Consider the following 24,257-nt stretch of genomic DNA (forward strand, 5'->3'; position numbering starts at 1 on the left):
TCCATTTGAGACATGGGTTTGGAACACCTGAACACATAGCTGGAGTCCCTCCCTTTATTTTAACCTCAAGGAGCTGATTCCCAAAGAGGGTTAGTGACTGAGCCAGAGAGAGGGCCAGGGCCGTCTGGTTCCCACATCCCGGTCTGGCGGATGCTGCCACACCAAGTGTCCCTCAGCTATACTGGGAGACACCCCAGTCTCCGGCACTGGCCTTGGGTATGTCCTAGAGTGAGCTCCACCCCTGGAGCTGATCAGAGGTGGTGACACTCGGTGTGGACCTCTACCAGGCAGCAGGGGTCCTTACTGAAGCAGGACAAAGGTCAAGGGTCCTGCTTTGAAGGTGGATTTTTATTTTCCTTCTGATAATGTGTTAATTAAAGTTAACTATTTTAATTTAAAAAATGCATGCAGTAAAAATTTAAATGGTAAAAAAACAAAAAAAGACACAAGAGTAAAACTCTTTCCTACCAGACTCCCTGTTGAGATATACCCACTGCTAAGAGCTTCTTATATGTCCTTCCAGAACTGGAGAAGTCAAGGCTCGGAGGATGAGTTGGATGGGGCAGAGGGAGAGGAGACAGGAGACAATGTGGGGTGAAGATGAGACATGGCAGGGAGGCAGTAATTGGGATTGTAAGACAGGAGACTGGCCTGGTCATACTCAGGATGTGAAGAAGTTGTAGGTGATGCAGTTTCAGGGTAAGTCAAGGCCAGGCCATGGAAAGCCTTGAATGCCAAGACTCTCCCATAGACAAGCTATCAATTAGCCTGGGATCTCCTGTGCCACAGATCCCTCATGGACCCCTTGGAACTCTTTAGAAGCCCAGGGGTGCCCGGCTGGCTCTGTCAGTAGAGCATGTGACCCTTGATTGCAGGGTCAAGCCCCACGTTGGGTGTAGAAATGACTTAAAAAAAAACTTTTTTTTTTTAAAGATTTTATTTATTTGAGAGAGAGAGAGAGCATGAGCAGCGGGGAGAGGGAGAAGCAGGCTCCCCACTGAGCTGGGAGCCCAACGTGGGGCTCCATCCCAGGACCCTGGGACCGTGATCTGAGCCGAAGGCAGACGCCCCTAAAAAATCTTTAGATGCCGAGTGTATAGCTCTGAGAGGCCACAGGAGTGAAAATGTTAGTCTCTAACGCTCTCCAGGAGGTTATTATGTGACAGCAAGTTTAAGCTAGACACCGCTGACAAGGAACAATGATAAGGGAACAGTTCTCTTACAGTCAAGGTTTTGGCCACCGTAACTGGCTCTCTCAGATCTGGTCCCAGAATATTGGGTGTTGGAGAGTGAAGGGAAGGAGGGAACTTCACACTGGGCTCAAGATGAACTAGCCTATGAATATATTTAACGGTATTAGTTTATCTGATTGTTAGAAAAACATGCCACAGAGCATCCTATCGGCCTGGGGCCCTGAACAGGACCATTTGGGGGATGCCATGGCTGGCATGCCATCTGCCACTGACTTGGAACCATTGTGGAGGGATGTTTCTAAAAGAGTAACTTTTTTTAAGGTTTTATTTATTTATTTGAGAGAGAGCATAAGCAGGGAGGAGAGGAAGAAGCAGGCCCCCTGCTGAGCAGGGAGCCCGACACAGGCCTGGATCCAAGGACCCTGGGATCATGACCTGCAATGAAGGCAGACACTTAACCAACAGCCACCCAGGCTCCCCTAAAAGAGTAATTCTTGAGAAGAGGGATCTTGGGTGTGAGAATCTCACTCCCCTCTCCCGGCCCACACCATCCTGTGAGGTTCCCATAGGTCCCCTTCCATAAGAGTCTTAATTCTAGTGTGATGTTGGCACTGTGTCCTAAAGGTTGAGCACCTCTATTCAAATCAAGTCTTGAGATGTATTTTAAACCAACATCATCCCCCAGCATAGGAATTTCTGTAGGTTTCCTTTCTCCTGTTATAAGAGAAAACTGCCTTTGATTTGTATCCCATTTAAGATTCAAGGGAGATCCCATATCCAGTCTTAGAAGTGAAAGGCAGTGTAGGTTACCTGGGTGTCCCCACAACTTCCATCCCTATAGGGCCAATATCCTTCAAGCATAAAATGACTTGAGTCCCCAATCAGCAGCCCCTGCCCCATATCTCAAGGATGTGGGGGTGAGGAGGGGAGTGGGAAAGGGAGAAGCAGGCTTCCCGCTGAGCAGGGAGCCTGATGTGGAGCTCGATCCCAGGACCCTGGGATCATGACCTGAGCCAAAGGCAGATGCTTAACGACTCAGTGCCCCTAGATTTTACATTAATACATTCAAAATTCAAAATGGATAAAGGATGTGCAGAAGAAAACAAACGCCTTGTCACCCAGTCACCCAGTTCCTCTACCTGAAGCTGACTAGTCAACTATGGAGAAAGTGGAAGTTTCTGGAAGGAAGCTGGAATCCTTCACAGATTCAAAGGAACAGTTGAACAACCAATTCTAGACAAAAATGTGTCTCTCATCTCTGCTCCTTTTCTGTATGTTGGGACCATTCTTTAAAACCAACTTACACTCCAAGAAATGGGGACAAGACTGTTCCTGACTCACACATTTATAGCTTCACTACAGAGGAAATTAACCTGTCCCATCAGCTCTGGTTAGATCCCAGGGAAGAGCTCTGATTGGTTCAGCTTAAGTCATATGCGCACCCCTGGCTCAATTACCGTGGCCAGGAGGCTAGGATGCTATGATTGGACTGGCTTGAGTCAGATGCCCACCCTTCATGGAACAAGACAGCAGCACCCATTCTAAGTACCTGGCTAGAGCCCAGGGAGGAACTGTCCCCAAAGAGAAAGAGGTGCATCTATGCCCAGGAGAAGGGAAAATTGCTATGTTGACAAAGCTAACAGATGCCCACTGCCTGTGGACACACTGGGTGTGTCAACTGTCTGCTGTGTCCATGCACACATATATGGGGGGCGGGGGTGGTGTGCAGCTGGAACCAAGATGTATTCATTCTAGGAGTCTCACGGACCTGGAGGCCTGCAGGGGGGCACGCTCCCCAGGAGGTTATTTATGTGACAGAAGGATCACAAAAGACCTGGTCCCTGCCATCTAGAGACTTGCGGGATAATAAGGGGAACAGAATAGAAAGGGTTTCAACTAAGTGGAAAAAAGCCATGGTCCATAAACTTTCTCGAGTAAAAAAAAGTTTGGGCATACATATATGTACGTATATATGTTAATATGTATGCTATATAGGCGCCTGGGTGGCTCAGATGGTTAAGCATCTGCCTTCGGCTCAGGTCATGATCCCAGGGTCCTGGGATCGAGCCCTGCATCGGGCTCCTGGCTCAGCAAGGAGCCTGCTTCTCCCTCTCCCTCTGCCTCTCTCCCTGCTCATGCTTTCTCTTCTCTCTCTCTCTGTATCTCTGTGTCTCAAATGAATAAATAAAATCCTTTAAAAAATAAAAAATAGAAAAAATATGTATGCTATAAATCATATGCACAATAGAACATTTAAAGGACAAGAGAAATATTTTTAAAGCATTATTTTAAGCTTAATTTGTATTATATGTGATTCAAAGGATACTTTCTCCTGTCACTAGAAACGAGGATGTGGGTGAGATAATGTCTAAGGTCAGTTTCAGCTCTGAATGTTACGTTCATATTTTATAGACACAGATGACAGGTTACAAGTACTAAGTACATTTTCTTGAGCCCTTTAATACCACTGCCACCAATGGGAATAATTATGAGCCTTATTTAAAAGTTTATCTAAAGGCCCATGTCAAGATCTGAGTGTCATTGGGAAAGGACAAATGGGAAGCTTCTAAGAGACACAACAAGGTAACATTTATGTTGGTGAATTCACTACAGCTCAAGCCTTGGACTTTGCCACAACAAAAACACCAAAATGAGAAATTGCTGGTCACTGAGTGCTTGCTATACGCCAGGCCTTCAGTGATGCGAGCACTTGACTTACACTTGTGATTTCTTTCAATCCCATCAACAACCCAAGGATGTGATGTTTGTATTCTCAGTGGGAACACACTGAAGCCAAGGGAGCATACACCACACCACTTCGTGAGGGAAGGAGCCAGAACACAAAGATTAATAGTGATCAGGAGCACTTTTTGAACCCTTCACCTGACAGGCACTGTTCTAAGCACTTGAACTAACTCATTTAATCTGCACAACAACTCTGTGAGGTATGTGCTATTATTATTGCTCACTAATAATGAAATGGAGATGCCATGAAGTTAATGACTTGTCCACATCTAGTAAGTGGGACAGACCAATGGTCTCGCTTTTCCCTTCCTTCTTTCTTTCTCTCTCACACTCTCTCTCTCTCTCGATATCAATATAGACACTATTATTTTGCCCCAAGTTTTAAAACATTTGCAATTTGAAAAAATGCTTTCTTTTCTTTTTCGTGATTCAGCAATTCCCTATATTACTCAGGGCTTACCAAGATAAGTGTGTTCTTAATCCTCTTCACCTGTTTCACCAATCCTTGGCTCCACTTTCTAAAGCATCATGCACACCATCTCTGCAAGCCCATGAAATCCAGACCAGTGCCTGGTGCTGCCTCCTTTGCACACTGGAAATTTGATCTAAATATGTTCCCACTGTTCCAGGCTCAGAGTCAGGGGTGCTGATTCATGGTGACTCTCAATAGACTGATGGATAAGCCAGAGCATCAGTTTAATCATTTCCAGGGGTGGACTGGACATTTGTATCAGCCTGATCTGCATCTTGTCTCCCAGTAGCTACACGGGAACCTGCATCATCAGACTACCTGGTGAACACAGAAACAGAATAGAGGGTTCTAGAACTGAACTGCTAATGACCCCAGTACCCAGTATCCTATGTCCTGATATGTCTGTCTCCACAGATATGATACATTTTCTTCTGTGTCTGACAGTAAGTTTTTGTTGGTCTGAGAAAGTAGGTCAGACCCTAGACATATCTCAGTGGCTGACTGGTTTCCTCAGCTTGACCCATCTTTTCTTTAGATGTATTAATAATCTGGTCAGTCTCCTGTTGTTCTGGTTGCTGTGGACATTATGCCTTCTCCTGGAGGTGACTTTACCTACCCTTATTCTCTGGTTCACCATTCAATCATCCAAAGATATTTTTGAGCACTTCTGTGTGCAAGAAATGGTGTATACTGTGGAGGGACATTTTAGTGAAAGGGACACATCACTATCACCCCTGTAAACTGATGAAAAAAATAAGTTATTTTGGTTAGTGATAATGCTGTGAAAACTTTTGATCGGAGAATCAGGATTGAATTTTGGGATGGAGAACGGTGTTGGGCTGTAGGCAGAGTGGACAAGGAATGTCTCTCTGAGGAGATAAAGTCTGAACTGAGCCCTGCATGCTAAGAAGGAGCCAGTCTGTTGATCTTAAGAGTTTAGTTCTCAGGGGAAGTGCTTTGGGACTATAATTCAAAGTGGAAGTTCATTGCCTGTCTCTATAGAAACCATGTGGTACAAATTAGGCAGGTATGGTTGCAGTAGTCTTTTGTATTGGGTGATCAAATGGAGATGCAGCCATGCTTTCCAAATCAAAATTCCGAACTCATCATTTAACGGTAACATGTGGACTGGATTAAACATTTGAAATCAGGGCTATCTTGGATTTTCCAAGGCATGTGATTACCATAATTAATAGGATACAATGGGTTGGCCTGGGCACCTTGACCCCACACTGTTGATGTAGAGAGTGTATTTCCAGTTTCTTTCTTTATTTTAAGAGAGAGTGAGAGAGTATGAGCAGGGGGAAGGGCAGAGGCGGGGAGTGGGGGGAGGGAGAAGCCGGCCCCCCACAGAGCAGGAAGCCCAATGTGGGGTTCCACCCCAGGACCCTGAGATCATGACCTGAGCCAAAGGCAGAAGCTTAACCAACTGAGCCACCCAGGAACCCCATGTATTTCTAGTTTCTAGAAAGCCAAATAACAGATGAACAAATGGAATAAAACCACGTGTCATTTGGCACCGTATCTTTTTTCCCCAACTAAATTACATATTCTTCCCTCAGAGCAAAGTCTGATTTTTATACATTTTGAATCCCTCAAAGCACCTCGCCGAGTGCTGGGCACGTAGAAGACACACAAGGCCCGCGTTTGCCTTACATTTTCAATCTGTGCTTGACTTGGAGGGAGCAAGCCCTTCTGCGGTCGCACACTCTGGCCCGAGCGCCGAGGTGCTGTTCATCCTCCTGCCGCACGGCGGCGCCCTGGAAATCCCGCGCGGTGAGGTCGAGCCGCTGGAGCCGCTCTTGGCGCGGGAGGGCCGAACTCCCACAATGCATCTTGTATCAACACGGCCCTGGTGGCGGCTTTGAGGAGGGGCAGGGGGCGCCCACCGGACCGGCACGCAGCACGAGGGGTATCAGGCGGGGCCCGGGTGTTGAGGGGCGACTGGCGGCCATGGCGGAGTCGGCGCCTGCTCGGGTAAGGGTGCTCCCGGCACGGATCGCGGGCGCATTCGGGATGGCGGAGCTCCTGGCCGGGGCGGGGCTTCGAGGTTCGGACTCCGGTGGGGCTGGGGGTCCCGGGGCTCCCCGGGCTGCTCCTAGCGAACACCGGCCTCCTCCCACGACCCCAGGGCTCTGCCTTCTCCCTCTCCGGCTCCTTCCCGGTCGGGCCGGAGCCCCAGCGCCACACACCGTTGCCGAGAAACTTCTCCGAGGCTTGTTTCGTGTTTTTTTGTTTTTTTTTTTTAGTATTTTTGTTTTTTTGAGAGAGCGCGCGCGAGAGCGCGCGCACGAGCTGGGGGAGGGGCAGAGGGAGAGATTTTTCTTCAGAGAGAGGAGAGAGCGAGCGCGGGGCGGGGGAGGGGCAGAGAGAATTTTTTTTTTTTTTAAGAGAGCGGGGGGCGGAGGGGCAGAGGGAGAGAATTTTTTTTTTTGAGAGAGAGCTGGAGCGGTGGGGGAGAGAATATTTTTTAAGAGCTCGCGGGGGGGGGCGGGCAGAGGGAGAGAGGATCTTTTCTTTTTTAGAGAGAGCGGGGGGGGTGGGGTGGGGGGAGGGGCAGAGGGAGAGAGAAAATCTTAAGCAGGCTCCATGCCCATTTGGGAGCCGGAAGCCGGGCTCCAGCTCATGACCCTGAGATCATGACCAGAGCCGAAATCAAGAGTCAATGGCTTAACTGAGCCACCTAGCAGCTGGAAAATGTAAAGGATATACCAGGTAAAAGGAAAATTATCCCAAATGTAAAGTCTGAAAATGTAAGAAGGTATGATGATCCATGGAAATGGGTAAATCTGAACAAATATTGACTGAATGAAACAGTAATGATCTTTTGTGAGGTTAAAAACAAAGGCAAATTAAAATACATGGCAGCATTGATGTAAAGGTTAGGAAGAGATCAGAATTCATTTGTTTAAAGGTCTTTATACTTTCCGTAATATCTAGGATACTTGCTAAAAGACTAGAAATGGGCTGTAAAACTTACAAGTTAGAAGAGGAAATAGTAGAATAAGAAAAAAATCACCTAAAGGAAGGCAAGAAAGACGAGCACCGAAAAAGGCAAAAAATCAATAAAAATAGATCAACAGTTATAATAAATGTAAAAGGAGTAAATGTTCTAGTTAAAAAGCAGAAATTTGTCAGATGGTTTGCGAGAGATACAAAAGACAAAACTACAGAAATGGTTGAACATAAAAGAATATGAGAACATATCAGACTAATCAGAAGAAAATTGGTTCAACTGTATTAATACTGCTAGAGATCGAGGCTACTACTACTTTTGTAATGGTAAGACTCAATTTATCAGCTTGATATTCTAATATTTTGCATGTAATTATGTAGTCTCAAAATATATAAAACAAACTGACAACTACAAGGAAAACTGGCATGGTAGAAGACTGTAACAAAACCTTAGTTTTTATCAAGCAGGAAAAAAAAATTAGGGTGTAGTGCGTCCGGTAGAACTTTCTGAGATTATGGAAATATTCTGCTTTGCACTGTTCAATGTAGTCACTAGAAATACATGGCAGTTAAGTATTTGAAATGTAGGTAGTATGGCTGAGGAACTGAATTTTTAATTCAGTTTTAATTAATTTAGATTTAAATAGCCATGTGTTTCTAGTGGCTTTTGGACAGCACAGATACAGATTTCATTAATCCATATATCTTGTCCAAACATAATATCAATGTATAGGCATGCCTCAGTTTATTGAGCTTTGCTTTATTGCACTTTGCAGATGCTGTGGTTTCTTTTTTTTCCCCCCACAAATTGAAGGTTTGTGGCAACCCTGTGTCAAGTCTCTCAGCTGCCATTTTTCTAACAGCATTTGCTCACTTTGTGTCTCTGTCACAATTTGGTAATTCTCACACTATTTTAAACTTTTTCATTATTATTATATTTGTTATGGTGTTCTGTGATCAGTAATTATGCTTGCTTAAAAACTCAGATGATGGTTAGCCTTTTTTTGCAATAAAGTATTTTTAAATTATAGTATGTACTTTTTTTTAGTTATGCTGTTGCTCACTTAATAAACTAGTAAATTTATATGCCCTGGGAAACCAAAAAATTCATTTTACATGCTTTATTATGATACTTGCTTTATGATACTTGCTTTATGTGGTCTGGAACCAAATTTGCAGTGTTTCTGAGGTATGCCTGTATAGAGAGATTACTGAAGAAAAAATGAGAACAAAAGAGCCTTTTATTTTTTCATTTTTTTCATTGATTTTTTAAAAGATTTTATTTATTTATTTGACAGAGAAAGCGAGAGAGAGAGAGAGGGAACACAAGCAGTGGGAGAGGGAGAAGCAGGCTTCCCGCTGAGCAGGGAGCCCGATGTGGGGCTTGGTCCTAGGACCCCGGCATCATGACCCAAGCCTAATAAGGCAGTCGCTTAACGACTCAGCCACCCAGGCGCCCCCAAAAGAGCCCTTTTAGAAATGAAAGTGTGTTCTGGCAGTTGACTGTAGGCTGGGACCGTAGGTAGGGCTGTTAAACTCAGTATCTCTGCGTGCTTTCTCCATGTGGCTTGGGATTTTTCAGGTGTGTTCCAGAGCCTGCCTGCCTGTGATTTGTTCCACTCGACATAGAATGGAGCAGAGACAAACTGTTCCTGACAAACCCTTCTTGAATTGCAGATTCATGAGCAAAGTAGATGTTGTTGTCTTAAGCCACTAAATATTGGAATTATTTGTTGGGTAGCGATCAGTGGTTGGAACAAGTACCTAGGGAATATGTTAAAATGTTGAAAGAGGGGCACCTGGGTGGCTCAGCCGTTAAGCGACTGCCTTCGGCTCGGGTCATGATCCCAAGGTCCTGGGATCGAGCCCCACATCGGGCTCCCTGCTCAGCGGGAGGCCTGCTTCTCCCTCTCCCTCCCCCTCCTTGTGTTCCTGCTCTCGCTATCTCTCTCTGTCAAATAAATAAATAAATCTTTAAAAAAAATAAATAAAATATTGAAAGATATTAAAAATACCTTGAAAAGGGAGTGGCAAACTGTGTATGGATACATTTATCTATGGATTTGATACAGACAAAATCTCTAAAGACATTTTTGTGAGACTTCTAAAGATGTTTTATTTATTTGAGAGAGACTGCACACATGCATACTTGGGGGGTGGGGAGGAGCAGAGGGGGAGGGAGAAGCAGGCTTCCCTGATGAGCAGGGAGCTTGAGTGGGCCTTGATCCCAGGACCCTGGGATCATGACTTGAGCCAAAGACAGAGCCACCCAGGTGCTCCTGGGAGACCTTTCAAGTGTGTAAAGAATATCAACATCCAGTATAGTCAAGATGATCCTATAAAACAAGGAAGTGGGACTTGTCTTACCAAATATCAGTAATTATTTTTTTTAAAAGCTATAGTTGTAATATTGGTAAGTCAATATGAAAAATACCCTACAGAACAAGACTAGAGATGCCAGAGACAGATTGCTATGTATGAAAATTTGATTCATGACAGAGATAGTATTACAAATCTTTGGGTATATTGATGGATTTTTCATCATATAATATTAGATCTGTTGATTTCCTGTATGAAAATTGAGCCCTGCACCACACACAAATATCAATTCTAGTTGAGTTACTCAGATGTGAAAACAAAACTATGAGTGTTTAGAGGACAGTATTGTAGGATATCAATATTTTTTTTTCACCTGACACAGAAGTTCAAACCATAAAAGAATTCTGATGAAACTCAACTACATTAATTTTTTTATTAAAAAATAATAAAGTGAATTTCAAAAATGCACAAATAAGGAGAAAATGTTTGCAACACGTATAGCATGGATAAAGATTAGTATCCAGAATTTTCAGAGAAATTCTGAGATAGAAAGAAAGTCCGAGAACCCAAAAGATAAACGGGTAAAAGACTTGAGCAGGTAGTTCACTGAAGGTATTTGAATGGCCAGTAAATATTTAAAAGATGCTTACCCTTACCAGTAATCAAGGAAAGTGTAGATGGAAACCATGATGACATATTTCAGACCTCCTGGAGGGACCAAATTTTAGTCTTAACAGTAGCAAGTATTGACATAGTTGGGAAACATCCAGAATATTTACATACTTCTGATAGGAGTGAAATTCGTACAACCACTGAGAAAACATTTGGCATTATTTACTGAAGTTCAAGTTGTGTATATACCGTTAGCCAACAATTCCTTCCTAGGACTGTACCCTCAGGAAACTTGCCCATGTGTACTAGGAGCTGTGCCCAGTCCTGTTCGTTGTAGCAGTACTTGTAATGACAAAGATGGGGACAGCAATAATGGAATGGAAAAGGAAATTGTGGTATTGTCACAGCAGAATATTATGCAGAAGCGAAAATTAATTATAGCCATCTGCAACAGCAGGATATTCTCAGGAGTTGTGTAATAAGGATTGTATTTATATAAAGTCCTAAGATAGGCAAAACTGAAGAACACGTATTGTTTTGGGAAAAAAGCATTTGGTGAAAATGTGAAAAAGACAGTTACTAGTGAAAAATCAAATTCAGGATAGTAGTTACTTTAGGGAGTTGTACAGAGGACTTCAGAGGCAATATTTGTATAACTGAGTGGTAGTTAAGGGAGATTTGTTGCCATTACCTTACACATCTTATGTATTGTTTAAGTTTGTTTTTTTTTAACTATTCAATATTAGAAAGTCATGGTATCTCAGAGTTGGAAGTGACCTTAAATATTATCTAGTCCACCTTAGATACCACTTTATAATGTTATTTATTTTGTATTTTACTTCAGCAGATTGAAGGTTTCTTAGCAACAGGGACCATGCCTTATACTTAACGGTGACAGGTTTCAGACTATAGTGACAGGCCCATTGTATGATACTTGATCTGACAGTATGATAGAATATCCAAGCGGGACTGCCCCAGAAAATCCAGACGTATGGGGAATGTAAGTGTACTTTTTGTATTTCTCACTGCCATCAGGGATACTCTTAAATATGGGATTTATGTAAAAAAATTACAAAAAAATACATGTTTATTGAAGAAGTCAAACAAGCAATAGTTTACAAGGAAAGATTAAAATCTCTCTCTCTCATCTTCCTGAGGCAAGTCATGTTAACAATTTAGTTTGGTGAATATCTTTCCAGACCTTTCTGTGGGCTGAAACAAACATATACTCATATGTTTTCTCTTCTTCAGGAAAGTGGGATCATAATAAATATATTTCCCTAAAAGTTGGATTTTTAACCAACATGGTATGATGAAACTCTTCCAAACCATACATACAGGTTGTTATTTTTAAAGGTAGTATAGTGTCATTCTTGGTTGTGCCATAATTTATTCCTTTATGAGTAGACCTCGAGATTATTTCCAAGCTTTGACTTTTCCAAAAAATATTACCAGTAATCATGTTTGTATGAATGTCAGTAAATAATGTCATTTTTAAAAAATATTTTATTTATTTATTTGACATAGAGTGAGCACAAGCAGGGGGAGTGGCAGGCAGAGGCAGAGGGAGAAGCAGGCTCCCCACAGAGAAGGGGGAGCCTGATGCGGGACTCGATCCCGGAACTCCGGGATCATGACCTGAGCCGAAGGCAGTGGCTTAACCAGCTGAGCCACCCAGGCGCCCCTAATGTCATTTTTTTTTAAGATTTTATTTATTTATTCATGAGAGACAGGCAGAGGGAGAAGCAGGGTCCCAAGGAGCAGGGAGCCCGATGCGGTACTCGATCCCAGGACCCAGGGATCATGACCTGAGCCAAAGGCAGACGCTTAACCATCTGAGCCACCCAGGCGCCCAATGCCATTTTTTTTTTAAAGATTTTATTTATTTATTTGACAGAGAGAGATCGCGAGAGAGGGAACACAAGCAGGGGGAGTAGGAGAGGGAGAAGCAGGCTCCCCACTGAGCAGGGGGGAGCCCAGTGCGGGGCTCGATCCTAGGACCTCAGTACCATGACCCAAGCCGAAGGCAGATAGATGCCCAAAGACTGAGCCACCCAGGCACCCCCAATGCCATTTGTTTTTATAAGATAGATTCCCGGAAGTGGGATTGCTAGGTGAAAGGATTTTTAGTGACTTTTATGAGATTTCCTTCCATAAAGTTTGTAATATTTTTCATTCCTTCTGGGAATGTTAATGAAAGTGCCAGTTCTATATCCTCCTCACCTCTGAATGTAGTTCCTAATCCCTCTTGTTCAAGTGTGTCAGCCTCGTGGGTGAGAAGTGGTTTTCCTGGGTTGTATTTGCACTCCTAACTGCTTCTTGACCGCTTGCATTTCTGCTCTCATAATTACTTACAGTTTGCAGTTCTTTTTAGGGTTATTTTTTTCTTTCCATTTCATACTTTGTTTATAAATATCCACTCCCCGTTTGTTTTTATACATTTAGTTTATGGCATTTTTCATGGCAGCTAACATTTTCTTCTATCTTGATACTCCCAAGTCGTGCTTACTGAGATAATTTACATACAGTAAAATTCACTCTTCAGGCATACAGTTGAGTGAGTTTTGATAAATGTGCAGCCATCATCAGAATGCCAAAATAAAGAATATTTCCATCATCCCAGTAAGTGTTCCTTTGCATTCACTCTCCTTCCCCCAGCCCCAGCCCCTGGTAACCACTGATCTGTTTGGTTTTTTTTTTTTTTTAAAGATTTTATTTATTCATTTGAGGGAGAGAGAGCACAAACGGGGAGAGGCAGAAACAGACTCCCAGCCGAGCTGGGAGCCCGACATGGGGCTCGATCCCAGGACCCTGGGATCATGACCTGAGCCCAAGGCAGACGCTTAACCATCTGAGCTGCCCGGGCGCCCCCCTGATCTGTTTGCTGTCCCTATAGTTTTGCCTTTCCTGAATGTCATGTAAATGGAATAGAGTAGGTGACATTTTGTCTGGCTTCTTTCATGTAGCATAGTCATTTTGAGATCTATATTGTTAGGTGTATCAGTAATTTGTTCCCTTTTTATTGCTAATGTGTGCTTAACACATTAATTATTAATACGTTAATAATGTAACAGTATATTATCGTATCGTGTGTTAGTACTCTAAGGCTGCTGTAACGAAATACTGCAAATTGAGGGGCTTACACACCAGAAGTGTACTGTCTTACAGTTCTAGAGGCTGGAAGTCTGAAATCAAGGTGTCCACAGACTTGATGCCTTCTTAGGGCCACGACGGAGAATCTGTTCCAGGCTTCTCTTAAAGCTTCTGATGGCCCCACACATTTTCTTGGCTTGTGGCAACAAAACCCCGACCTCTGCCCCTGTTGTCATGTAGTTGTCTTCTCCCTGTGTGTGTCTTCACATCATCTTCCCTAAGTGCACGTCTGTCTGTGTCCAGATCTCTCCCCTATTTTATAAGGACATCAAATCATATTTGATTAGAGCCCATCTGATGACCTCATTTAACTTGATCACCTCTGTAAAGATTCTTCTCTCAAGATAAGATCACATTCCGAGGTACTGGGACTTGGGACTTCAACATATCTTTTTGGGGAAATAAAATTCAACCCATAACAGATGGTTGGACCATGGTTTGTTTATTGATTTACCAGTCGATGGACATTTGAATTGTTTCCATCTCACTAGGTAGTTCAAAACAGAAGAAGCAGCTTTATTTAACACCTCTTTTCTGCTTTTTGCTTAGTGCTCAGATCCTGACCCACCTTCCTTTGCTAAGCAGGCAACAAAATGCTGGGCCACAGAAAGGCAGGAGGAGGCTCCAGAAAGCTAGAGATGAGCAACTGAAAGTGAAAAGCAGAACATGGGATGAAAGGAGCCTGTCCAACAGTCTGACGTTCTGTTTTGTTTCATTTGTATTTATTTTTAATGTAAAAGCTAAGTTTACATTAAACTTTTATTTAAATCTTTCTTAGGGGGGACAGGTAAGCTTTAAACTTACCACATGTTCGATAATGAACTGAGTTGAGTCACTGGAGTAGGTCATGGCCAAGCTTACGTGTTCATTTCTGTGCCAGTTGGGTTCGTTTTGTCCCCTGTTTCTCCAGACACTAAGTCCTGGCCCTAGCGGTTCTTTCAAAGCTGTTTCCTCTCAGTGTCTGTTCATGTGGGTAGAGAAGCAGCCTTGAAGAAAGTGTATGCCATAGAAAAGAACATGAAGCTTTGGGGCTTGAGGACTGAAATGAACATACAGTGGTACATTGGGGCCAGAGGGAGTGGTGGGGAGACTCCCCACATGTTGGCTTTAGTAATGTGCTTCAGCTGTAGTGATTTTCCTCCTTAGGCACAGATCATAAAAATGAACTGTGTAAGGACAATGTCAGCAGGCTTCGTCAAATCACGTCAATAAACATTTATGAAGGATTTAGTTGGGGACGCCTGAGTGGCTCAGTCGCTTAGGTGTCTGCCTTCAGCTCAGGTCATGATCCCAGGGCTCTGGGATCGAGTCCTGTGTAGGCTCCCTGCTTGGTGGGGAGCCTGCTTCTCTCTCTGCCTGCCCCTCCCCCTGCTTGTGCTCTCTCTTTCTCTCTCTGACAAATACAAAATCTTTAAAAAAAAAAAAAAAGGATTTAGTTGGTGTTAATCACTGTACTAGCTGCTTGGGTGCAAAGATAAATGAGTTGAACCCTATAGGTCCTGCTGAGGAATTGTGTCTTTGTTCGTCTTAGAGAATATGTCAAGTGTGAAGTGCAGGTAATAAGACATTATGTACAATACGATTTCAACTTTGTGGAAACCAGATAAAAGACAAAAAAAAAAGCTTAAGATAAATACATCAAAATTCTGACAGCTTATTTCTGAATGGTGGTATTTTACATAACTTTTTCTTCCTACTTTTCAGTACATTCTTACTACAACGTATGTATAATTTGCAGTATCAATATAAAAGAGCATGCTTTAAAAAAAAAAAAAAGGTAGAAACTAGGTAGTTCTAAGCACACTTGGACCCCCTGGACCCATTGTTTTCTTTACTTGATGTTTGGAAATGACACCGACTGACCCTGTGTCTGATTCTTCATTCAGCACAGGAGGAAACGCCGCTCCACACCTTTGACTTCCTCCACACCACCCCCACAAGCAACAGAGAAAAGCTCTTACTTGCAGACCACAGAGCTCTCACTCTGGACCGTGGTGGCTGCCATTCAGGCAGTGGAGAAAAAGATGGAGTCCCAGGCCGCCCGGCTACAGAGCTTGGAGGGGCGGACGGGGACGGCCGAGAAGAAGCTGGCTGACTATGAGAAGACGGCCGTGGAGTTCGGGAACCAGCTGGAGGGCAAGTGGGCTGTGCTGGGGACCCTGCTGCAGGAGTACGGGCTGCTGCAGAGGCGACTGGAGAACATGGAGAACCTGCTGAGAAACAGCAACTTCTGGGTCCTGAGGCTGCCCCCAGGCAGCAATGGAGAGGTTCCCAAGGTAGTCCCCTTGGGGATTAAGAGTTAGCCTACTGCGCCTGGGTGGCTCAGTTGATTTAAGCATTTGCCTTCAGCTCAGGTTATGATCCCGGAATCCCGGGATTGAGTCCCACGTTGGGCTCCCTGCTCAGCAGGGAGTCTGCTTCTCTCTCTGCCCTTCACCCTGCTTGTGCTGTCTCTCGCTTGCTCACTCTCTCTCAAAAAAATAAAAGTCTTTAAGGGCGCCTGGGTGGCTCATTCGGTTAAGCGGCTGCCTTCGGCTCAGGTCATGATCCCAGGGTCCTGGGATCGAGCCCCACGTCCGGCTCCCTGCTCGGCGGAGAGCCTGCTTCTCCCTCTCCCTCTGCCTGCCACTCTGCCTGCTTGTGCTGTCTCTCTATCTGTCCAATAAATAAATAAAATCTTTAAAAAAAAAAAAAAAGTCACCTGTGAGCAACCTCTTTAGGAAAAAAAAAAGCCTAAATGGGGAGCCCTTCCCTTTATTATTTAAAATTGTAAGTTGCTTTTCTTTTGTGGCTATAACGGGAGGCACTCATTGTATGATATTTGTGATTTCAGGTATCCAGGTCACTTGAAAATGATGGAGTCTGTTTCTCTGAGCAGGAGTGGGAAAATCTGGAGGACTGGCAAAAGGAGCTCTACAGAAATGTGATGAAGAGCAACTATGAGACTCTGGTCTCTCTGAGTAAGTAGCACTTTTCCCTCGAGAATTCTCTTTCAGACATTTTTACATCCCTGGCCAAGTAGCATGTGACTCAGACTACACTTGGCTTTGGCTCCTCTGTTGGTCTGGGCTGGGTTGAGAAATGGGAGTCTCCAAAAAAAAGAGAGAGAGAGGGAAACAAAACGTAAGAGACTCTTAATGATAGAGAACACACTGAGGGTTGATGGGGGGAGGTGGGTGGGGAGTATGGGCTGGATGTGTGATGGGCATTAAGGAGGGCCCTTGTTGGGATGAGCAGTGGGTGTTACATGTAAGTGATGAATCACTAAATTCTACTCCTGAAAATATTACCGTATATGTGAACTAACTAGAATTTAAATAAAAATTTGAAAAATAAGAGAAATGGGAGTCTTTAGGTCCTCAATTCATGAAGACTTTTGGAAAGGTCTTGGTGTTGTGTGTTTTGTATTTTTTCTCTGTGGTCACATAGTTCTTGATAATATTTACTAATAGAAAAGATGTTATCATTATAGTGTAATGTATATTGTAGTGTAATGTATATTGTAGTGTAATGTGACCAGGGTTCCTTATGCTGTCTTTAATACTTAAAACTGTTTGACAAGAGGGGCGCCTGGGTGGCTCAGTCGTTAAGCAACTGCCTTCAGCTCAGGTCATGATCTCAGGGCCCTGGGATCGAGCCCCACAGCGGGTTCCCTGCTCGGCGGGAAGCCTGCTTCTCCCTCCCCCACTGCCCCTGCTTGTGTTCCCTCTCTCGCTGTCTCTCACTCTGTCAAATAAATAAATAAAATCTTTAAAAAACAACAAAAAAAAACTGACAAGAAATTCTTGGTTACCTGAGATGGGGCAGGTAGCACAGGTTAACCAAAAAATTTTTCTTGGCCTTGGCTGGAGTTACATTCAGTCCCTTTGAGCTCAGTGTCTATTTTGTGTTAATTAGAAGTGCTGCTTAATAGATATACATTTTTATATATAAAATATTAGCTATTAGTAAGTAGATTTTGGTAGACAAAATTTTTTTTAAGATTTTATTCATTTATTTATTGGAGAGAGTGATCGTGGGGAGGAACAGGAGGAGAGGGACAAGCAGACTGCGCAGAGCCTGACGTGGGGCCTGACCCCACGACCCTGAGACCATGACCTGAGCCAAAATCAAGAGTCAGACATTCAACCGACTGAGCCACCCAGGTGCCTCCGGCAAAGTCTTTTATTTATTTTATTTTATTTTTTTAAAGATTTCATTTATTTGACAGAGAGAGACACAGTGAGAGAAGGAACACAAGCAGGGGGAGCGGGAGAGGGAGAAGCAGACTCCCCACTGAGCAGGGAGCCCGATGCGGGGCTCGATCCCAGGACCCTGGGACCATGACCTGAGCCGAAGGCAGACACTTAACGACTGAGCCACCCAGGTGCCCCCTGACAAAGTCTTTTAAAACTGAGGTCCATGGAGAAGTATCCAAAAGGCCAGTGTGACTAGGGCAGAGAGGGAAATAGCAGAAGGGTCGGTGGGTTGTGTGACCTGAGCCGAGTTCTGTGTTCTGCTAGTGGCTGTTTCCTTCTCTGTCCCAGCTGGGGATAATGGTGCCCTCCTCACCTTGCAGCATGTCAGTGTGGATTAAATTCGATACGCTGAAAGGAAGCAGCACTTGAGACCATGTACAAGTGAGGGCAGGGTGGTGGGGGAAGGGGAGTGGGCTGAGGAGCCTGACTGCTGGAGCCACAGTGACTAATGAAGGAGCGTTGAAGGCAGCAGCTGACTGAGTAGATTTTTCAAATTGGCTCTAATTGTCTAGTCCCAAGCTGCCACTGGCGGGAAAATGGGAAGAACAGTAGCCTTTTAATCTTTGGAACTTTTAATATCAACCCTCTGACATTGGTCACGTTGTTCATTGGCAACTGACCAGTGCGCAGTGAGCTTTTACTATCTCCTGGGCTCACACTGTGCGTATTCCAACCCAGAGGTCCTTGGCCAGACAGAAGGAGAAGCGGAATTGGGTGCAGGGATGCTGGGTGACTTGGAGGAGGAAGGCCCTGGTGATGTCCACCCAGGTGAGTGGATCCAGAATATTCCATCCCTCTCTCCACTCCTTGCAGCCTATAGTGAGTTTTCCCACTGCTAAACTGCCAAACATTGATTATCAGCAACCTCATCTGGTATTATTTATTTTAGATTTCTTTGTGATTTTCATTAGTTCACCTAACATATATGTGTCTTCATTTATTACCACTGTGGAGTCCTTAAGTATTGTGACATATCCTACTTCATGTCTATGCTACTGTACAGAGGAGAATAGCTCAAGTGAAAACCTGCTGGAGATTGAGGATAGGCTTGGTCACATCTTAGGAATGAAGTTGTCTGGGTGAGAGGCAGGCAGAGCATTTATAAGCCAGGTATTTGGGGGGAATGTGCAGGAAGACTGGGGCTGGATACGTGAATATTTAAGCTTTAGCCTTAAGGGTGGTTGGGTTTTTCTTATTTTAATTGTTCACATTTATTATTTTAAACTCTTTAGTTACAGTATAATTTGCCATTTTTTTAAAGATTTTTTTATTTATTCATCCGAGACAAAGAGATACAGAGAGAGAGCATGAGCAGGGGGAGAAGCAGAGGGAGGGGGAGAAGCAGGTTCCCCGCTGAGCAGGGAGGCCGATGCGGGGCTCGATCCCAGGACCCTGGGATCATGACCTGAGCCGAAGGCAGACACCCAACCATCTGAGCCACCCGGGTGCTCCAATTTGCCACTTTATACAGGAATTGAATACAAATTTATGGACAAGCTTAGAGAACTATCATTTATAACATTGTTCTAGAAAAATAATAGATTTCTCTGCCTGAATATGCGTTTAGTTTTTCAGGTCTTAGAACCCAGACTCCTTCTCCAAAGTGTCCTAATGCCCTTATCCTGGGGTGCTTTGATTTGAGTTCTTCTGAAATTCACAGATGTTTGTTTAGCTCTGAAGAAACCAAAAGTGCTAGAATGTGATCTTTTTTGGTCTTCTCTTTCTTGGCAGCAGAAGGGGTTATGATCAAGCAGGAGATCCAGTACGCTCAGGAAGGCTCTGCAGATCTTCCTGGAGAGTTCTCAGGCATTGCCGAAGAGCAGGCTTTCCTGAGCCCAGAGCATACTGAACTCTGGGATGGTCAGGGTGGTGCTGTCCTCTTGGATTCAGGCCCCGGGGACACTAATCTGGAGGATCCCATTGAGGGCAGTAGAGACCCTAGCAGCGGCAGAACTCTGAGCTGCCCCCCAAAGCAGAAACCTAGTAGGCAGGTGCAGCTGGGTCAGGAATGCGGGCAGGGCCTAAAGCTGAAAAGGGACTCTTCTGGCCCCTATGGATGTTCCGAGTGCGAGATCAGCTTCCACTATAAGCAGCAGCTAGCTACACATCTGCAGACCCACTCAGGGTGGGGGACTTACACAGCCTCGGAGCCAGAGGAGAGCCTTAGACCCAGGCCACAACTTAAGCCCCAGTCCAAGAGGGCAAAGATGCATCAGTGTGATGTGTGCATGAGGAGCTTCAGCTGCAGGGTGAGCCTGGTAACCCACCAGCGCTGCCACTTGCAGGAGGGGCCCAGTGCTGGCCACTGTGTCCAGGAGAGGTTCTCGCCCAACAGCCTGGTTGCCCTGCCTGGCCACATCCCTTGGAGGAAAAGCCGGAGTTCCCTCATCTGTGGTTACTGTGGCAAGAGCTTCAGCCATCCATCTGATCTGGTGCGGCACCAGCGCATCCACACGGGCGAACGGCCCTACAGCTGCTCAGAGTGTGAGAAGAGCTTTGTCCAGAAGCAGCACCTTCTGCAGCACCAGAAGATCCATCAGCGGGAGCGGGGCCTGGCCCTGGAGCCTGGAAGGCCCAATGGCCTGCTTTAAGGGTGCCAGCCCCTTGTCCGTCTGGGGGGGGCAGTAGGGGCTGGCATTGGTCCCCCCGAACAGACACTGTGCAGAGTCAGGGACTGACTTCTTCCTGAGGAGAGTCGCTTTGATTTGCCTTCCCTTGGCCAAGCACCGGGCCAAGCCCAGAGGCCGTGAAAACCATGGAAGAGGAGGAGTCCGGGGCCACTCCTCTCCCTGCTGTGGAGCTTGTTGTTTCTGGCACCTTCAAGTCTCTGGTTTTCCCCTCAGGGCTGATATTCATGGGCTGGGGTTGGCTCTCTGAGCCTGCAGGGACTGGTGGCTGGTTCCAGGTCCTGTCCCAGCATTTTAGGTCTTCCCATGAGGTTGGGCCGGCCAGGGGAGTGAGCAGGTCTGTGGAGGAGTTCTGGGACTCATAACCTGCTCTTTCCTCTTTTGTAGTCTCTGTTAAAAACAAGTCGAAGAAATAATTTAAATGATTGCTTACCCTGTTCTGAGGAAACTTTTTTGGAATTAGATTTTAGTTGACTTAAAAAAATACAGTCTGACACTTGTGTTTTTTTTAATTTCCAGCATTGTAGAAGTTGTTCCTAACATGGGGACTGGGCCTACCCTCTACGAGGGATTTGTTTATGGGGCTCTTTTAGCCCATCCACAGTTAGGTCAGAGATGGGGGGGCAGAGTGCTGATGAGCTGCTCGTGGGGGTTCTTGCTCACACGGGGCTAACTGAGTCCAGAGGAGCAAGAGGAGGAGAGTGGGAAGACCTCAGAACCCCTGCTGAGAACGAAGACTGCTGTGTGGGAGTCGAGAGCGTGTTGCTGCTGCTCGGGAACCCAGGTTTCTCACCACCATCCTCTCCCTCTTACAACGTGGTCCTCGCTGGGTGTCGCCGCTGCCCAGGGTAGAAGACTGCTTCGTTACTTCTGGTTGTCTGACTTGTTCAGTGGGTGTTGGAGTTTGTTCTTACTACACCGGTTTCTTGAGATTGTGTAGATAACACATTTTTCAAATGAGTTCTGGGATTGACTGTTCCAGAGGGGATGGAGAAAAAGCACAAAAATGCTTTGCTTCTCAGGAGTGTTGAATGCCTGCCCCACTGTTGTTTGGGGAGATGGGAGTGGGCTTCCGGGTCCTATGTCAATGGTCCCCTTTGATGATTTACAGTTGCTTAGAATAAAACTTGCTACTAGCAAAAAAAAACTCATGTTGGATATTTTTCTCCCTTTGTCAAGAATAACAGCATGTTATTCAGCAGTAATGCCTGCCAAGCATACATGGTAGAAAGTACTTTAGTATGTCATGTAGCTTGCCCTTTGCCTTTTTTTTTTAAGATTTTATTTGTCAGAGAGAGAGAGAGAGCACAAGCAGGGAGAGCAGCAGACAGAACGAGAAGCAGACTCGCTGATGAGCAAGGAGCTTGATGTGGGACTCAATCCTAGGACCCTAGGATCATAACCTGAGCTGAAGGCAGACCCTTAACCGACTGACCCACCTAGGCGCCCCTTATTTCATTATTCTTATAAAATATTGTAAGTTAACTGTAGAAAAAGTTGTCACATACTAATCTGCATTTCAAATGTAGAACTGGGTATTAACTTTTGGGTGTCTTGTTTGTGTGGGAGGAATCCTTATGACAAAACCCACCAAAACAGGAGCAGTTATAGCTACTGGCAAAATCTAGAGGGGAAATCTGGAACCTCCAGATGGGGTTCATGTGAGGGGATTATTTATTATAGTTTCTTGTTTCCAGGTTGTAATGCTAGAATTTGATTTCTTTTTGTATGTTTACCTTCGTTTGGAGCTAAGGAATAGATAGATGGTTTGTGCAAGAACTTAATGTGGGAATTGTAGGTTTATCTTTTTTTTTTTTAAGATTTTATTTATTTGAGAGAGAGAATGAGAGAGAGAGCATGAGAGCGGGGAGGATCAGAGGGAGAAGCAGACTCCCCGCTGAGCAGGGAGCCCGATACGGGACTCGATCCTGGGACTCCAGGATCATGACCTGAGCCGAAGGCAGTCGCTTAACCGACTGAGCCACCCAGGCGCCCCTGTTTTAAATACTTGGGATACATAAGTGTACAAACAGATCTTTGCCCTAGTTGAATTTATATTCTACCAAAATCTGTCTCTTCCCTGTGCTGCAGGTTTGCATAACCCTTTCCCAGACTAGCGCAAGATTCCATTCTTTTTGTGTGTGCACTCACAAGTATCTTGAGTAGCCCCCACGTGCAAGGTCAGCGGACAAGTACATGGTTAAATCCGAGATCTTGCTCTTGGGTATAGGCTGTTAAGGGAATCTAATACAATTAGAAAATTACATGTCCCAAGTGAGACTAAACAGGTCGAAATTCAGAGAACAATTAAATTTAATTGTGAGGTGTTGGGGAAGACTATGAGAGGTGACTGAACTGGACCTTTAAGGATGGGAAGGATGGGAAGAAGGACATTGTAGTTGGAGCAACAAGAGCAAGAGAGGAGACATTATGGGGCAAAAATAAATAAGTGATCTGGCTGGAGGATAGGATGCGAGAAGGGGAGTAGTGGGGGATGTGGTTGGAAAGATAGATTGGGATCAGGCCAAGGAGTTTGGGTTTTATTGAGTTAGTAATGGGGAGCTGAGAGTTTGAGCGAAAGGGTGACCTGATTCTAGCTGTGATTTGGGAATAGTAACCTAATGAGTGTTCGATCATGTGGGTTTTTTGGTTTGTTTTTGGTTGGGATGGGGGATGTTAGGAGGTTTCTGGGTGAGACCAACAAGAGCCAATGAGTACTGGATTGTGTGCAGCTGCAGTGGGAAGAGAGCCACAGACAAGGATGGATGGACGAGACCGCCAAGGCGCAATCAACAGGGACCGGACTCCACAGCTCTGCGCACTGGGGCTTTGCACATAGATGCTCACCTTATTTGTTGAATGAACACATATAATGGGTATTCACAGAATAGGGAGCTCAGGATTGTCTGAACTAGGAAAAGCTCCATGGAGGAAGAGGGACTTGGTTATACTTCTGGTCTTCCTCTGCTAAGACTTTCCTTCCTAATGCTTTATAATTCTCGGTGGGTCCACTTTCTAATCTAAATTACATGCCTGGAAATTGGTTGGAGGTTTGTCCTAGGCATTCTTTCTCTGAGCTGCCCCTATCTCTTGGCTGAGAATGTGCTGGTGGGGACACTAGTGCTTTAGTATTTGGATCCCACTTGAGTGACCCTAGGTGGTGTTTTGGCCCTGAACTTCTCATGATACCACCTTCTGCAGGAGAGGCTTGATGATGGGCTGTTTCAGTGACCTGCACCTTGGTGGGGTCACTCCTGTTCCTCCAGGGTCTGCGCCTCCACTTTGGAAATCCAGTGTCAGCTCACCGGGAGGTATTCAGGCTCAGGAGGTCTTATCTGAAAAAGAGCAAACACAGGAAACATTAATACATAAGGATGCGGGTAATGGTAGTTTATATTCGAGCAGTATATTTATATACCAGGCTGGTCTGCTCAGCAAACCACATTGTGGTGTAAAGGTTTTGTGCTTTTTGTTTAAAATAGAAAATCAGAGCATGGGAATGGGAGGCAGCTGTAGGAAGCTGATGAACACAGTGTTTCTCAGTGTGATAACCATGCCGGTAGAATCAGCATCACCTGGGAACTAGTTAGAAATGCAAATTCTGGCCACTGCCACCCCCTCCAGTCTCAGACCTGGACACTCTGATACAGGTGCTCTGCAGTCTTGTAACCAGCACACCAGGGGAGCATGAAGTCTGAGTACCACACTGAAGTCTGAGTACCAATGACTTAACAAAAACTGTCTAAAAAATCTAAGACAGCTGTCAAAAATTAGAGCACGCTCCCCTGAATAGAGCTTGTTAAATACTAATGTTTTCTTCCTCTCCAATCCATTTTCCAGACTCTTTGCATTGGGCATTAAATCTTATAAGCTCACAACTTAACCAGTATTTTATCATCCTTAATATTTTGGCCTGATCGACCCCCCCCCCCCCGAGATCCTA

The 24,257-nt window shown here is 44.8% G+C and overlaps 1 protein-coding gene across 4 annotated transcripts; it reads left to right on the plus strand.

Annotated features, from left to right (window-relative positions):
* Positions 1-5,768: 5,768 nt before the first annotated feature.
* On the plus strand, positions 5,769-20,798 carry ZNF212 (zinc finger protein 212). 4 transcript variants are annotated; one of them, XM_027575045.2, is made up of 5 exons: positions 5,771-6,387; positions 15,336-15,725; positions 16,283-16,409; positions 18,366-18,455; positions 19,419-20,798. In XM_027575045.2, the coding sequence occupies exons 1-5, from the start codon at positions 6,364-6,366 to the stop codon at positions 20,276-20,278; spliced, it is 1,491 nt and encodes a 496-aa protein (XP_027430846.1). In that variant the 5' UTR covers positions 5,771-6,363; the 3' UTR covers positions 20,279-20,798. The 4 variants fall into 4 exon arrangements, with proteins under 4 accessions (XP_027430848.1, XP_027430846.1, XP_027430847.1 ...); XM_027575046.2 differs by having other exon boundaries at positions 5,772-6,387; positions 19,422-20,798; XM_027575049.1 differs by lacking the exon at positions 5,771-6,387 and adding an exon at positions 6,979-7,125.
* The last annotated feature ends 3,459 nt before the right edge of the window (positions 20,799-24,257 follow it).

This window comes from Zalophus californianus, chromosome 12 (genome assembly GCF_009762305.2).
Source record: "Zalophus californianus isolate mZalCal1 chromosome 12, mZalCal1.pri.v2, whole genome shotgun sequence".
Taxonomy (NCBI): Eukaryota; Metazoa; Chordata; class Mammalia; order Carnivora; family Otariidae; genus Zalophus; species Zalophus californianus.